Source organism: Grus americana, chromosome 3 (genome assembly GCF_028858705.1).
Source record: "Grus americana isolate bGruAme1 chromosome 3, bGruAme1.mat, whole genome shotgun sequence".
In the NCBI taxonomy this organism is placed as follows: Eukaryota; Metazoa; Chordata; class Aves; order Gruiformes; family Gruidae; genus Grus; species Grus americana.
Genome location: NC_072854.1, coordinates 17147748 through 17162253, shown reverse-complemented (window position 1 = coordinate 17162253; position 14506 = coordinate 17147748). Strand labels below are relative to the sequence as shown.

Sequence of the window (14506 nt, the reverse complement as noted above, 5' to 3'; positions counted from 1 at the left end):
ACCTCGCTTTTTCTTTTGCGAGAGGGCGGGTGAGAAGAATTAACCACCAGTGTAATGTGCACACATCTGCTTGCCTGCACTGGAAGCGAGAGAGCTGCAGAAACAAAGATGAGCCCTCTTGGCCCTGCACCAGGCCTACTAGCAAAATGATGGATAGGCAACACAGCTGCCTTCTCCTGCAGCAGAAGCCACCGAGCAGTTCCCAGGCTTCTCCCTCCCTGGCTGTCCCTCCCCTGCCGTTGAGCAACACAGGAAGGGCAGTGCAGTGCAGTTGTAATTTCCTGATTTCTGTTTACAACGCACAGGTTGAGAGCACCTGCAATCGATTACCATGCGTTTTGGGTTATATGCAAAGCCAAGTTTCTACCACCTTCCTTCGTGTTGTGTTTTTTTTTTCCTCCCTCTTCCGTGCCCAGTTGCTGCATGTCAGGCAGCACCTTCATCGTTAGCTTGCTGCATGCTATCGAGCTGGCTCAATACAGGCATGCAGTGAGCAAATATCTAAAAACCCCTAAAACATCCCTTTTCTTTAAAAAGCCCACTACAAATCATTGCTTATGGTCTGGTATCTGCTCTCATCCGGAACCACCTTGGAGGAGGGTAGGGACAGGCAGAGAAAAATCAATTCCGAAAAAACCCCTCGTCAAACTGTCTAGTCCTAAAATTCTTGTAATTAAACCTGAGATTCTTTCAACACACTCAGCTAGAGCAGACCCCTCAATTAAAGTGAACATTGATATACGGGATACCAAACGTTGGTTCCTGATACAGAGTGAGTGTGTGGTACGCTGGCCATGAAGCAGGAGAGATGTGGTACCACTGCTGCACTGCTTGAGGACTTACCGACTCAGGGACTTGCCAAGCACAAGGTCTGCCTGAGAGGCACAAGCCCAGCTGCCAAACATTACTCCTTCTGCCCCTTTCCACCTCTGCCTGCAAAGTACAGCCCAGAACCAGGGGAAGGTCATGCCAAAGAGCAAGATGCATCTGCCGCTACAGATAGACAAAATGTCTCAGTTTCATCGCAAGAGAACTAAGAAGTCTGCTAAAGAAATTAAAGTTTTTTATTTGGAAGCAAGGAGAACTTCAGAAGTTCTGCTCCACCTCAACACACACAAACACTCTTCTTGAAATGCCTCACAGAGACATAGGAAGGGTAGTAGGAACAAGACCTACAGAGTTGATGAAGATGAGTAAGATGATTCCGTTAAAGTAACAAATGAAACACAGGACACTCCTAGTTCCTGTAACCCTGAAACAAGAATGCACTTGTTCATACTTCCTCTTACCCTTCCTAAATTTGTTTGCTTTTAATTTTACTTGTGACATAAGTAAAGACTTAAGATGTGCTGCTGCTGCTGCCAGACATAAATCTGCGAACCAATTCAGGTATCAGGCAGATGTGGAAAAAATATATTGGTAACACTCAAACCAACATTTTTCTGTAAAATTTTCATACTGTGAAAAATGAATCCATGGTCATGGCTTATTGAAAATAAAAGATGAAGTGTCATTATTTTAAACAAAATACAGAACTGTACAGAGTCCAATTGTACAGCAGTCTGGATGGGAGCCACAGCAAGCATATACTTGACTACTTTTTATTCAAGTTTAATAATCTTTCTGGCATTCCTTCCTCATTATCTTCACTAAGGTCTAAGAGCCATTTCCCATAGGCTTCAACAGCACTGAGCTGACTCAGGTTTTCCCAAACCACTTTCCTACGGTTCCTTCCCTTTTGGCCCCCCCTAGATTTCTCCATTCCTCTCTTTTTGGAGAACACCTTGATTTCATCCTGATATCCCAAATATTTATTTATGATAACCAGCCTTCACCTACATTGCACCTTCACCACTGAGGGGGGGACCTTGCCGGAACATACACATCCCAGGTTTGTAAGAGAAACAGGGAAGGAACATCAGTGACAAAGATGATACCCCAAAGTTCTCAAGAAGAAATCCACAGCAGTGACTTTACCTCTGCCCCCGCCTCTGAACTCCCCAACTGTTTCCTCCTTTTCTTCCACCTCATTTCAAGGCTAAAAGCCTACTGCCACTAGACTTTGCAACTTAGAAGACACACGAAGGTATCTTTTAAGTAATTTATGGGCCAGTATGCATTGCAGCAGGCTACTCCAGCAGCCAAGAGCTCAAGAATGTGCTGGGCAACAGCTTAGCTCACTGAGTTGGAGGCCACCGCATATTTTTTAAACGAGGCGGTTTCTCTTCAAGTGCTCAGCTACCAATTCAAATACCAATGGCATCCTTCTCTAACCAGCTCAGCTTTCATAAGCAGAACAGTAAATTCCCATGATCTCATGCCCAGTCTATTGCCCAGAAAGCAACAAGTAAATGTGGTAAGTCAGCCATTTCATAAGCATTCTTTTGAACCACATTATTTATAGAAAGGTTAAGCTTATCTAGAAGCATTGTTTTAACCCAGAAGATATAAACACGAGATCCAACAATACTGAAAAATATTACTTTCAGGATTTAAAAATGACCACATGAGGATCAGAGGGGTTTGCAGGCATGACTGCAGCTTTTTCTCCTACCATCCCAAAGGGAATAAAAGCAGAAATAAATCTCCAGTCAAAAGGCACTGGGATGAGATGACAAGCCTACAGGAAGCAGCCCTAGAACAAGCACAGCAAACACTCCTGGGGAGGAGTTTGCTGTGACTGTTAAATCATGGGCATCTCCAAGTCTGAAAAAAGGGCTCCAGCCTGTCTTTGTGCAGCACTCATTGACTATCACCTGGGTACTGATCTCGAGCTGATTTCCAATGGAAATGCTTAACAAAAAGCTTGTAAGCAGCTAATAACAATTTTTCTGATTCAGCTGAGGAGTGAATGGTTGAGGGGCTTCATATTCTTTATTGTTACTTTTTTTTTATTCTTCAAATAATGCTCCTCTTCATACATAAAAACATTTTAATTAAAGTAACCAAATACAGTAATTTCAAATATAATTCACAGCCTCAGTCAGAATATGGACCAGGAAACACAGACTAGAGTCTTTCCAACCTTAACCATATGAGCTAAAGCACGTCTCCATCACCCAACATAAAACAGCTGCCCTCGTGTTTGTGGTAACAGCTGGTTACCGGCTGCAATATAGCGGGATTGTTTGACTGGAGCACCATTCCAGGGAGTGCTAACGGAGAAAGCCAATACATTCATACCTCAGTATATGAATTTCTCAACTGGGCACACAAACGTTCTCCACCAGGCAGGTGATGCCGTCACGCCTAAATGTTTATGGATACCTTCTCTTAACAATTTACATTGCTTTTAGGAGACTGTTGATGAAGAGGACACATTGAGAAGATCCATCTGTGGGAAAGCTGTTCCATAACAGCTCATTACATGTGCTGTTACATCTTTCTCCAGTACATCTGAGCCATTGCCAAAGACAGAAAACAAAGTGAATTGAAACACTTGTCCCATGCAAAACAGCCCATGCTTTTAACAGTTTAGATAAATCATGTTTACTGGTTTCCACCAAAGAGTGACTGTTTTGCTCATCAAGTACACATGGACAGAAGAACTTGTGCGAGAAACTGGTTCAAAACAAAAACCGAATGTATGTCAGCCTGCTTATAAACTGTAACAGGATAAAGGTTTACACTCTCTTAAAACACATTTCTAGACAAACCTGTTAGTAAGAATGGCCAGCCACATCAGCATTGCTGAATGTTTTAAAAGGCATGTTTTTGACGCGATCCCAACTGCACCAAACTTGCTAAACCACGTGAGAAAACAAGGTGCCTGAATCCAGTTAGTCACCAGCACAGCACAGACAAAGCCTCAGGGTACAGTTACACAGACTTCGCGCTGGGAGGTAAGGTAGGCTGCCGATTTACTGTCTACCAGCTACTCCATGGTACACTTTTCCTGCAGTTACACAGGGTAAACTACTCTGCACTTACCACATATGGAGAAGTGCCCAGTCATAGATACCGTGAAAAATTAACAACCTACAAAACACTCTTTAGCTCATCTCAGGAAAAACCTGTTCATAAAGCTGCACCCTTATACTACAAAGTTTCTTCCCTACAGTAAAATAGACATGTTTCTGGACAGTGTGAATATTTGCTTAAGGGTGCAAATTCTGTTTAACAGAAGCCATACAGATAATTAAACTGCTATTTCTGGTGGTTTTGAATACCCCCAATGGCTCCTACATGTTACCTCATACGCTTTTCAACCTTGCAAATTTTCTCCTTCACTAAACACAACTTAAATAGGGACCAGTGAGCAAAAACATTTATTCTGTTGGACCTATGTTATTCAACAGCTCAGTCTGTTCTATTAATGAAAGAAGAAAACACTTTTTGAAAAAAAGAATGCAATATCCTGCTCAAATATTGACATTATAAAAAATAAGGAAGCCCCCTGAATTAACATCCTCATACTCAAAGTGAAACAAGGGCAATACAGCTGTCTCATCTTAAACCAGAATAGCATCATATGAGTCAATGCTCAAAAAAACCCCTCAAAACAACAAAAAAAACCCCAACCTAAAAAACCCAAAATCACATGCTCTCATATATCCTGCAGACAAGAACAGCCAAGTCACAGGATGTAGTCTTCTCTGGAAACAGATCATTTGTCTGGCTCTCCAAAAACTGTCAGCCTCACTACTGCGCTTCGATACCACAAAATCCTGCTGTGTCACAAAATAAGTTTGAGTGGAGCTGATTCTAGGTAGAGACTAATTACTGCCTAGGCTACACTTCTGAGATCAACCCCTTCCCCCCCATCTGACAGCATCTCTTCTCCTTGTGGATATGACTTTGGACTCACTCAGACATGACTGTCCAAAATTCAAGGCACGTCACAGGTAGAATTCTACAATTTCAGTAACCATCTGAAAAGATAAGAAAGGAAACCAGGGAATGGACGGGATACCATGTTCTTGTTCAACACTTCAGTAATTACAGATCAGCATCGAGTGGGTGGCAGCTATAGGTGCCTCCCTCAATAACACAGCCCCTTTCCCTTCCCACTCCCTAGTCCACGTACCGTGTAGGTTAAAAATGCAAATATCAAGGAGAAAAAAAAAAAGTACAAATAATGCATATTAAGAGCAGCACAGGAATACAAGGATGGATATTGTGAAGAGATGCAGGGCACAAGTGACAAATATAGGCTAAAAAGCATGCAAGTTGCAGGCTGGAAAGCAGTACAGTCGCACACATCTGCAAAAATAAAAGACATCAGGAAGACCATCAGAACCATTGAGAGGGTTGCAGGATAGCCCCAAAACAAACAAGTTGGAGGGTGGCATATGAAATCTGTAGAACAGGACAGCAGGATGGACTGCTTTTTGTTAAAGAAACCTGGCTCTTGGTTAACCTTTTATTACACACAGCAAAGGATTTCCCTTGATCAGTCTGGGAAACAGGCAAACTCGGACTCCTGCCGTTTATAAAAAAGCTGGGGGGGGGGAAGCAACCTGTTTACAACAGAAGTTAAATATAAACTTCTATCTCAAAGATAAATCTCTACTGACTACTAAAGGCATAATTAAATCCTGGTGTAACGTTAGAGTGCAATCAGGAGAACCCTGCGCTTAAGAGCTGGCTGGCTGCACTTCCTTGCTCGGCCCTTCCAGCCGCAGAACAGAAAACCGTGCCGGGGCTTTTGCACACACGCAAAAAAATTCCAGAGTAGCAGGAACTTGAAACTGAGATGAGTCACTGCTGCTATCAGCAAAGTTATCATTTTTTAGGGTGGGGGGAAAGGAAAATAAAACCACCCCAAATCTTAAATGCAAACAAAAATTTTACTTTTTGGCTGCTTAGAGGTCAGACCAAATTTGCACTACTGAAAACCAAACTCACACTGAGCACTTGATTATGTTCCCATTACAAAAATCTTGCAATAGTTAAGGGTAATTCTTAATAATTAGAATTTAATCTAGTGTTGACATTCTTCACTTTGTTGACTTTAAGTACTTCTCTCAGGAATTACAGTTTTATCACATTTTCATCACATTTTCTTTTTTTTTTCCAGTTAGAAATGGAAACATTGAGTGATTCACATGAATAAAACAAACCCAAGAAAAGTACTTTAAAACCTTGATATTAAGTACCTCCACAGAACAGACTGCCAATCCACAACGCAAAAATCGCACTGATAATTTGCATTCAGTAAGGCCACATCTACATGAAGCATTTGCTGCTTATATGGAGACAAAGCATACAAAGGACTGTATGTTTATTACTTAGCCTGTTATACACCACGGAAACACTACATCTACAAATTCCTGCAACAATTTCTAAATAATCCCACAGCATCCCAGGCTGGTATAACACACTGCAACATACTGCTATTAGGCTGTGTGTTCTTGGATTCTCCTCCATGTGGTGCATGGTGAGATACACACCCAACCTTCAGCTTCTGGAGTCAAACTGCAAAACCTGCTCAATCCAAAAGAGTCATCAAAGGAGACAAAAATGGGGTAAGAAACAGTAACAAAAATGGCAGATTACAGTAGGGAAATTAATCATTTGGCCCTCACCTAGGTCTTGTCTTAGTCTCCAACAGATGCTTCAGTCCAGAAGGAAGAAGTTTAATCTTGCATAAGGATTTTGCCACTAATTATCTCACTGTGCACTCTTGACACTGAGCTGAACTTCCAACCCCTTAACTCTTTGGCAGACGGTTACGCTCCTGGCCTTATGGACTTCCTGCACTTTGGCACACCAAGTGCGAAGGAGCATTCAAAACTGGCTGCGAATGCTGTTACGCTGCCCTCTGTATCACGCAGCTCCCCCAGTTTATTCATCAACACCATTATTTGCTTTTTTCACTCAACAACTTGTAAATTCTAGTCTTTTGATGTGCATTACGTAGATTTATACTGAACCATTTATAATGGGTCATTTCTTTAGTTCATGCAGTTTGTTTTGAGTTCTGTGTGGTATTTGAGCAGTGTGAAGAAAAAACAATTCAAGGCCAGGTTACCTGCCTCAGATTTTATTAGTGCAACACAGCAGGTAGAAAAAGACCGCCAGTGCGTGATTCGAAGAACAGCATCTGCCCAGGATAGTGACAGCTATCTTCTTTCTTTTAGTTCCCTGCCTAGCTTGTGATAAAAAGATCTCATTCAGAACAGGAAACAGTAGAGTAAGACACATTTTACATATAGACTCTATTCCAGGCAATCCGGGATACATGCAGCTTAGTGGTAGCGCACTACTAATACCACTGTGTTGTAAAGCAGATTCAAGCGGTTCTTTAGATATATTCAGTGATATACTCAACAGCACGGAAGCTGAGTATTTGCACTGCTATTCTTTTCAAGTACATTAAGCCCTGCTATCATTCAGATATGTCTGAGCTCCAAGACAAACAGCATTAATATTTAATAGTCATAAAAGGTTATCTTCAGAGATAAATGACAACGGAGAGAAAAATTTCAAAAAAGTTGACATTAATTTTTCAGAGACATTACTATAACAACAGTCATTGCATTGACTAGTAGAGTCACACTTCTCCTAGAAATTAATCCCTGCTGTCAATGTCATTAAAAAGAACATCGCTTCCAGATCATCTAAAGGCAACAAACTGAGGTGGATACCATCCCACCTTCATCCCTCACCTTGAGCACAAGCCCCACCAGCCCCCAGCACACAGGGCAGGTACTTGGACAGTCAATGCTGTGAGCTAGTCCAGGGAGCGGACTCCATAAACAGAAAACACCCGAATGCAGACACCCTACCCCTTACCCAAAAAAAAAAAAAAAAAAAAAAAAAAAGTGATTAGCTTCCAGGCGGCTTAGCTCTGTGAATGTGCTCACAGGAATGGGGAAGGGATCAGAAAGCTGAGGCCAGGATTATGGCAGTCCCAATTTAGATCAGTTTAGACTGCAGGAGCACCACACCCTAAGATTACTTCAGCTGAAAAATGCTGGGAAATGACCCGTGTCTTTTTATCTACTTACTCTTTGTCAAATGCTATTTTTCACTACATAACCATTTTTTTCCTTCCTGAAAAAGCAAACTTTTAGAGAAACAAGCAAGAAAGTTCTTAATAGAAGTCACAAAATGGCAATCCTTGAAACTTCCTTAAAGATACTGCTCACTAGAAATCTGATTTCGGTTCACAAAACTCAAGCTCTGTGGTTAAACAGAGCTCCCAAAATAGCAAAGTTGAAGTTATTAGAAGGAAAAGATACTTCAGAAAACCAAGCTGTGTGTAAGATGAGGACAACAGAACTCCAGCAAAAGATGAACATAAACCGACAGTGAAGCAGTCAAAAATATTTTGAAGAGCAGCTTGTAAAAAACATAAAGCTAATACCTGAAATAGCTTTTATTATATCAAAAGAAACCAGCTGGAAAATAATCAAAGGGGCTTGTGAAACGAGTAAGCTACAAAGATGACCCAAAGAATGGATGCTAAAGGCCAGTACCTAAGAGAATAACTGACCTTAGCATTCAATGCAGAGGAGACTAAAAATATCCCCAAAAGCTTGTCTCAATATGATGAATCTAAAGACCTGCCTCCAAGACCCAAAAACGGGGCTTTAGAACAAGCCAAGAAAATGAACAATAAGTCAACAGGACATGAACGTGTTAACCCAAGAGTTATAAAGCACTGAAAAAATTAAACTAGTCAATAACTAATTGTGGTATGCAAGTACGGTGCCACTACTCCTGCTGCAGGCAGCCTGAAAGGTGGTAAATGCAGGACCAATTTCTGCTCCAGGTATTATCTAGGGGCCTAATCAACAAATACGCTCAATGTCCCTACCCGACAAACAGGTAATAATAACAACAAAGCCTGAATTACTAGACCTGTGACTAAATAAGATACCAAGGAAGTAGCGCCTCATATACTAGCATTCTGAAAGAATGAAGTATGTGAATAAACATAACATAGTTAATGGAGCACACCTTGATTTTTCAAGCTCCCTTGCAAAATGCTTTTCTATATTTGGTTTACTGAATGACAGAAGAAAATGTTTGATGAAATTCAGTGTGAAATAACACATGAGGAAAAGAAATTCTCGCTATATCTACACGAAGTATTTCGGCATAGTTATTACCACTCAAAAATACTTAAAAAAAGAAAAGAGAGATATCTTGTAGTGACTAACAACAAAAAAGGCCAAAAAACTACTCAGAAAGAAAACAAACCCAAAAGCATTCATGACTATAAATCTTTGGTACCTTTGTATCACAAATACTACCTTCCAGTCCTGGTCATACACCTCAAATAAAAATTCAATAGAAATAGACCAATAAAGTCATGATTTTTTTTCCATACTAAGAATTATTACGTAGACTAAGATTTTCCCAATCAAAAAAAGAGATTACAAAGGAGACAAAATGAATAATTCTTCCATATTCACCATTTCTGACAACAGAAATAGTCAAAATTTAGAAACAGAAAAAAGGAGTTTTTCCTCCATGCAGTATTTCATAAAATTGAAGGGCTCACAGTCCAGGCATGGTGGTACGGAGGCCAAGAATACAAAAGGTATCAGATAAAGATTACAGAAATTCATAGCAGATAGGTCCTTTAGAAGGCATAAAAATCTGACAGCCCAAGATGGGCTCCTCTGTCTGAGGAGCTCCCTGACCTGCCTGACATTGAAAAGACATGCTGTGTTTGTTCTGTTTCTGTTACGCTTCCTGGAGCACCCACCACTGAACCCTATCCTTCCCAGCTTACTACCCTCACTATTTGCTGAGGTCTGCACAAAACCACAAGTCCACCTCAGGTGTGGGAGAGGGGGCCAGAGGCACAGCCTGGACACCAGCGCAGCCTGGACACCAGCGCAGCCTGGACACCGGTTGGGAAATCAGCCAAGAGATGTAAGCAGAGAAAGGGGACTTCAAGCAGTTACCACTGGCCACACCAACTGGAGACAGGAGACTGGGTAAGAAGAGATGATCATTGCCTCTCACAAGAGCTCATCTGCCATTTCAGTGATGAGCTTTTGCTTATCAAACAGAAGTTTGCAACTTCTTTGCTCCAAAGCAGAAGTTTAGATGCAAAACTAAGCTTACGTAAGTTAAATAAAGCAACAGTCCTCCTCCATGTTAAGCTTTCTAGAAGTGACATTCAGCTCCAATAGCTTCAGGCTCTCTGCAACGGTGACTCTCCAACCAGAACTATGAAGGGAAGCCATTTATATGATTATCCTGCTGTAACACAATGCAAACTCCTGTGAGGAAAACACTTTAGCAGACCTTGAGTGTGAAGATAGAGTGGTCTCATCACCCCCCGTAGAGAGCAATGACCCCCAAACACAGCCCATCAGTGATGCCTTCAGCTAAAGAGGGGACCACCGCCACACCGGGGGGGACGGGGCCTAGACGGCGTCCAGGGATGCCCGCGCCGCGGGTGCTCCCCAGCACACACACACCCACCCGGGGGCAGGCAGGGGAGCAGGCCGCGGCCTTGCCCACCACCACGGGCCTTCAGGGCGGGTGCTCAGCCTGGCCACGGGGTCCCTAGCTCCTTCCCATGTCTCACACCGCTCCCTGCCCCACACCGCTCCCTCCATCCCCCCTCTACCCCCAGGCGGAGGAGGGTGTGCCTCCCCACGGGGGTGCTCTCTCCCCGCCCCTCGGCAGTGGTCTCTCCCCACCCCACAGACCACCGCTACCCCCCAGCAGAGGCGAGCGTGCCCCTCTCCCCCAGCAGTGGTCTCTCCCTCACACCCCCTCCCGCGGCTGTCGTGTTCTCGCCCTGCCCCTTACCGTAGCGCTGCTCGTGCGGCGGGCGTCCCAACGCCTCCAGCCCGCCCGGCTCCCACAGCAACAGCAGGGCAGGGACCAACCACAGTCGGAGCCTCATGGTCCGGGCGCGGCTCCCTCCTGCTCCGTCCGCCTGCTCGTTCGCATCCGGTCGGAGAAACTTCGCCCCTCACACCGTGCTAGACCCACCACCCTCCTGGGCCCGCACCCGGAAGCGCGGCAGCTGCCCGCGGAGCATTGTGGGTGCGGGCGGGGCCGCCATCTTAGGCGGCGGGGGCGGGCGCAGGCGCTGAGGGGAGGCGAGTGCTGGCCGAGGGCCCGGTTCCTATGGGGCGGTTGCGGGGGTAGCCCGGCCTCAGGGCGACCTGGGAGCCGTCGTCACTGCTGCTCTCCCCAGCAGTGGGTGCGCTGTGAGGGCATGAGGCGCTGAGTGCAGCGTTCCTCCCCCTAAGGGTACTTGCTCTATCGGGGCATCCTCGCCACCTTACCGGTCCCCGGAGGGAGCACAGGCTTTCCTTTGCCCCCTGGAAAGGGACGGAGCTCCGTGTTTCTGCAACCCCTCTTGGGTGACCAGGTCCGCCCGGCGGGGCTCCATGCGATGTCTCCTACAGCTGTGTTTGCAACTCGCAGAAGATAAGTTTCCTCTTGGTCCATGCGAGTGACTTTACTAGATGGCTTTACTAGATGACTTTACTGTGGTTTGTGTAGTTTTCTTAGCACAGCTGAGGACTGTGGCACTCGGTACAAGTATTGAGTGATGGGTCCATGAGTCAAGTGTTTCCAAACAGCACACCTTACTGTGATAAAAACATAGGACAACACACAACTCATACATCCCAACTGGGTTACAGTTTGCTGTAGTGTGCCTGTTTATGTTTTCTGGAGTTAGCTTGATCTCACCTATTTGCAGATGCCTCTAGCAAAGATGATTGCAAGTGATGTGCTCTGCAAAAATGGAAAAAAACCCTTCACCATCACCCGTCCTGCTTTTTGCCACATTGCTCATTAGTTAACCTGAAATATTTAAATGGTTATAGCATGAATAAAATCATTCCTTATTCCATTTTTCCTAGGAACTTAAGGACAGACATATTGCTTAAACCAAGAGTGTATGTCTCCCAGTTTCTTGTCTCCAAAGATGACAATAATAAGAGGCCAAACTGCTGGTGAAACTTCCAGTAGGTCTGTTCTGAATTTCCAACAATTTGCATCTACTGACTCCCTAAATCAGAGGTCATGTCCTCTTCCTTAGTAGGTCTCAATGTATCTCCTCCAGGCATTTGTCCAGTTGACCCTCTAGTGCTTATAGCATCCATAATATCCTGTGGCAGGGAGTTCTGCAGTGTAATTGTATGTATGAAGAACAATTTTCTCTGCTTTCAACCTGACACTTCATGACACCATTTGATGACCCCCACTTCTTGCTTTGGAAAGGCCGGTAAGCAATTTTGCTTTCTCTATGCTAGTCATCATTTCATAGCTTCCATGAGATCCCCTTTCAGCCTGGCAAGGCTTCTTTTGTAAACTGACAAGTCCAAGTGAAATTTAGTTGTTCTTTCGATGGAAGGTGTTTGTTGCTGCTCGATGAACTTGATCAATTTTACTGTAGCTGTTTGTGGTGGTGGGACTGGAACTGTATACAGTGATCTCGCTCTTGTATACAAGATCTCACTCCTGAAGTGTAATGGTCAGTGCAGACACCGTTTTTCTACATGTAATGTAGAACTGTGTTTTCCCATGTGCATTGCTTTGCATCTATCTGTATTCACGATCATCTATCATTTTACTGCCAGTCACTGAAGGCTCCATTCAGTTGCCCATATGTAGGTGTCTGGTGTTATTTCAGATGACCCAGGGTGTCTTACTGAGACTTCAGAAGAGCATGGGTTTCCATTAGGTCTTGTGCCAGAACCATCAAGGTGTCTCCCATATCATAGAGCATGACTGTGGGTAATTGAGCCCCGAATATTGAAAGGTCTTTCTGCAGTTGTTCTCAGCCACACCTTTTCTTTCCTTCCATGAATAACATGATATCATTGGCAAGCTTTGTCTCATCACTCCTCACCTCCTTATTCAAATTATTTATGAATAAGCACAGAGATGCGATGGTGCATTAGTGACTTCCTTTCACTGTGAAAACCAACCAGTTAGTCTTAGTCTTTTAACTACATTTTAATCCATACAGGGATCTGCTGTTTTACCCCATGGTTCCTTAGTCTCCTTAAGAGCCTTTGGCAAAAAAGTGTTGAAAGTCTTTCAGAAATCTCAGTAAACTGTATCTCTCCAATCCCTCTTACCCAAGTGCTTGCTGACACCTTCAGAAAATTTCATACGGCAAGGCTTCTCGTTGCAAAAGCAGTGTTGACAAAACCCATGTTGACCTTTCCATAGTAAATCGTATATGTCCATGTATGCACTAATTGTAGTTGCTACTAATCTGTGCAGAACAGGTGTCTGTTTTAATGGTCAGTAGTTCTTTAGCTTTCCCCAAGAGACATTTCTAAAAAATAATGTAACATTTGATACAATCCACTCTGAAATATATAATATAACCTTTTCCTCTGCTCATGTCTTAATTCTAGTGATGTTCCTATTTTTTGACCTCCGCTGAGTAGAGAGTTGAGATTTCAGGGAAGTGATACACCACCAGCTTTCCAAGATCTCTTTCCAGAGTAATAAGAACTAAAAAAGTGCTTGTTGTTGTATTTGATGAAGGTTATACATGGCATTTATAAACACCAATTTTCATTTGCTGTTTTAGCAGATTTCATTTAATATTGCAGGATCTTTCTGCAACTTTTAGAATCCACCTTAGATGGAGCTTTTTGGAATAGTTTTCTTTTATCTGCAAACTATCTCAGACTAGATATAAGGAAGAAATTTTTTACAATTAGGGTGATGAGGCACTGGAACAGGCTGCCCAGAGAGGTTGTGGATGCCCTATCCATGGAAACCTTCAAGGTCAGGTTGGACAGGGCTCTGAGCAACCTGGTCTAGTGAAAGATATCCCTACTCATGGCAGGGGGGTTGGACTAGATGGCCTTGAAAGGTCCCTTCCAACCTAAACCGTTCTGTGATTCAGTGATTCTATGATAATTATCCCTATTTACAGATCATGTATTGAACAGCAGAGATCCCAGTAGAGATCCATTTTTTAATTGATGAGTGGACTTTCTTATCTCTATTTTTTAACTTGTCAAAGCAAGATACAGAAAGCCAGGTAAAAGGTTTCTTTTTCTGTTATCACTTGAATTTTCCCACTGAATATGTTTATTTCTTCCATTTACTTCTTGTCTTACAAGGACACCTTAACAATAAAAGTTGATTGCTTGTAAATATTTTTAGGGTTATTGACTGTGATTTGTGTTTTGACAGAGCCCATCACAATGGAGTTGTTAGATTAAGGTGTTTAGACAATGTAATAGCAAAACAGTAAATAGCAATTAGGAAAAGTGTAATTGATTTAGCAATATTGTTTATTCCACATTAATAGCAATAATTTATTTTGTATCAGATAACAATTTATTTTATTTTGTAGCAGTAGGATAGTTTGATGGCATGTCTGGGTGTGATTTTTTTTTTTTTTAATTTACTTATACAAACATATCATCTTGTGTCCAGTACAAGAGCATTTGAGGAGTGTGTATTGATAGGGATGTATTCTTCTCTTCCCCCATTAAGAAATTTGAGCCATTTTATTAATGTGATTAGGGCCTAAACAAGGATATGATAAATACATAGCATATGATTGGAAATGAACGGTAAACAGCATGTAGTATGTTTTGGT

General features: G+C 42.9%; 1 protein-coding gene across 1 annotated transcript in view; it reads right to left on the bottom strand.

Moving 5' to 3' along the window:
• Nucleotides 1–10945, bottom strand: part of ADAM17 (ADAM metallopeptidase domain 17) — a 35489-nt gene extending 24544 nt beyond the window's left edge. The window contains exon 1 of the mRNA XM_054820210.1: nt 10723–10945. Coding sequence (XP_054676185.1) covers nt 10723–10819 — 97 coding nt within the window. The 5' untranslated portion in view covers nt 10820–10945. The remainder of the gene's footprint in view (nt 1–10722) is intronic.
• Between the last annotated feature and the right edge of the window lie 3561 nt (nt 10946–14506).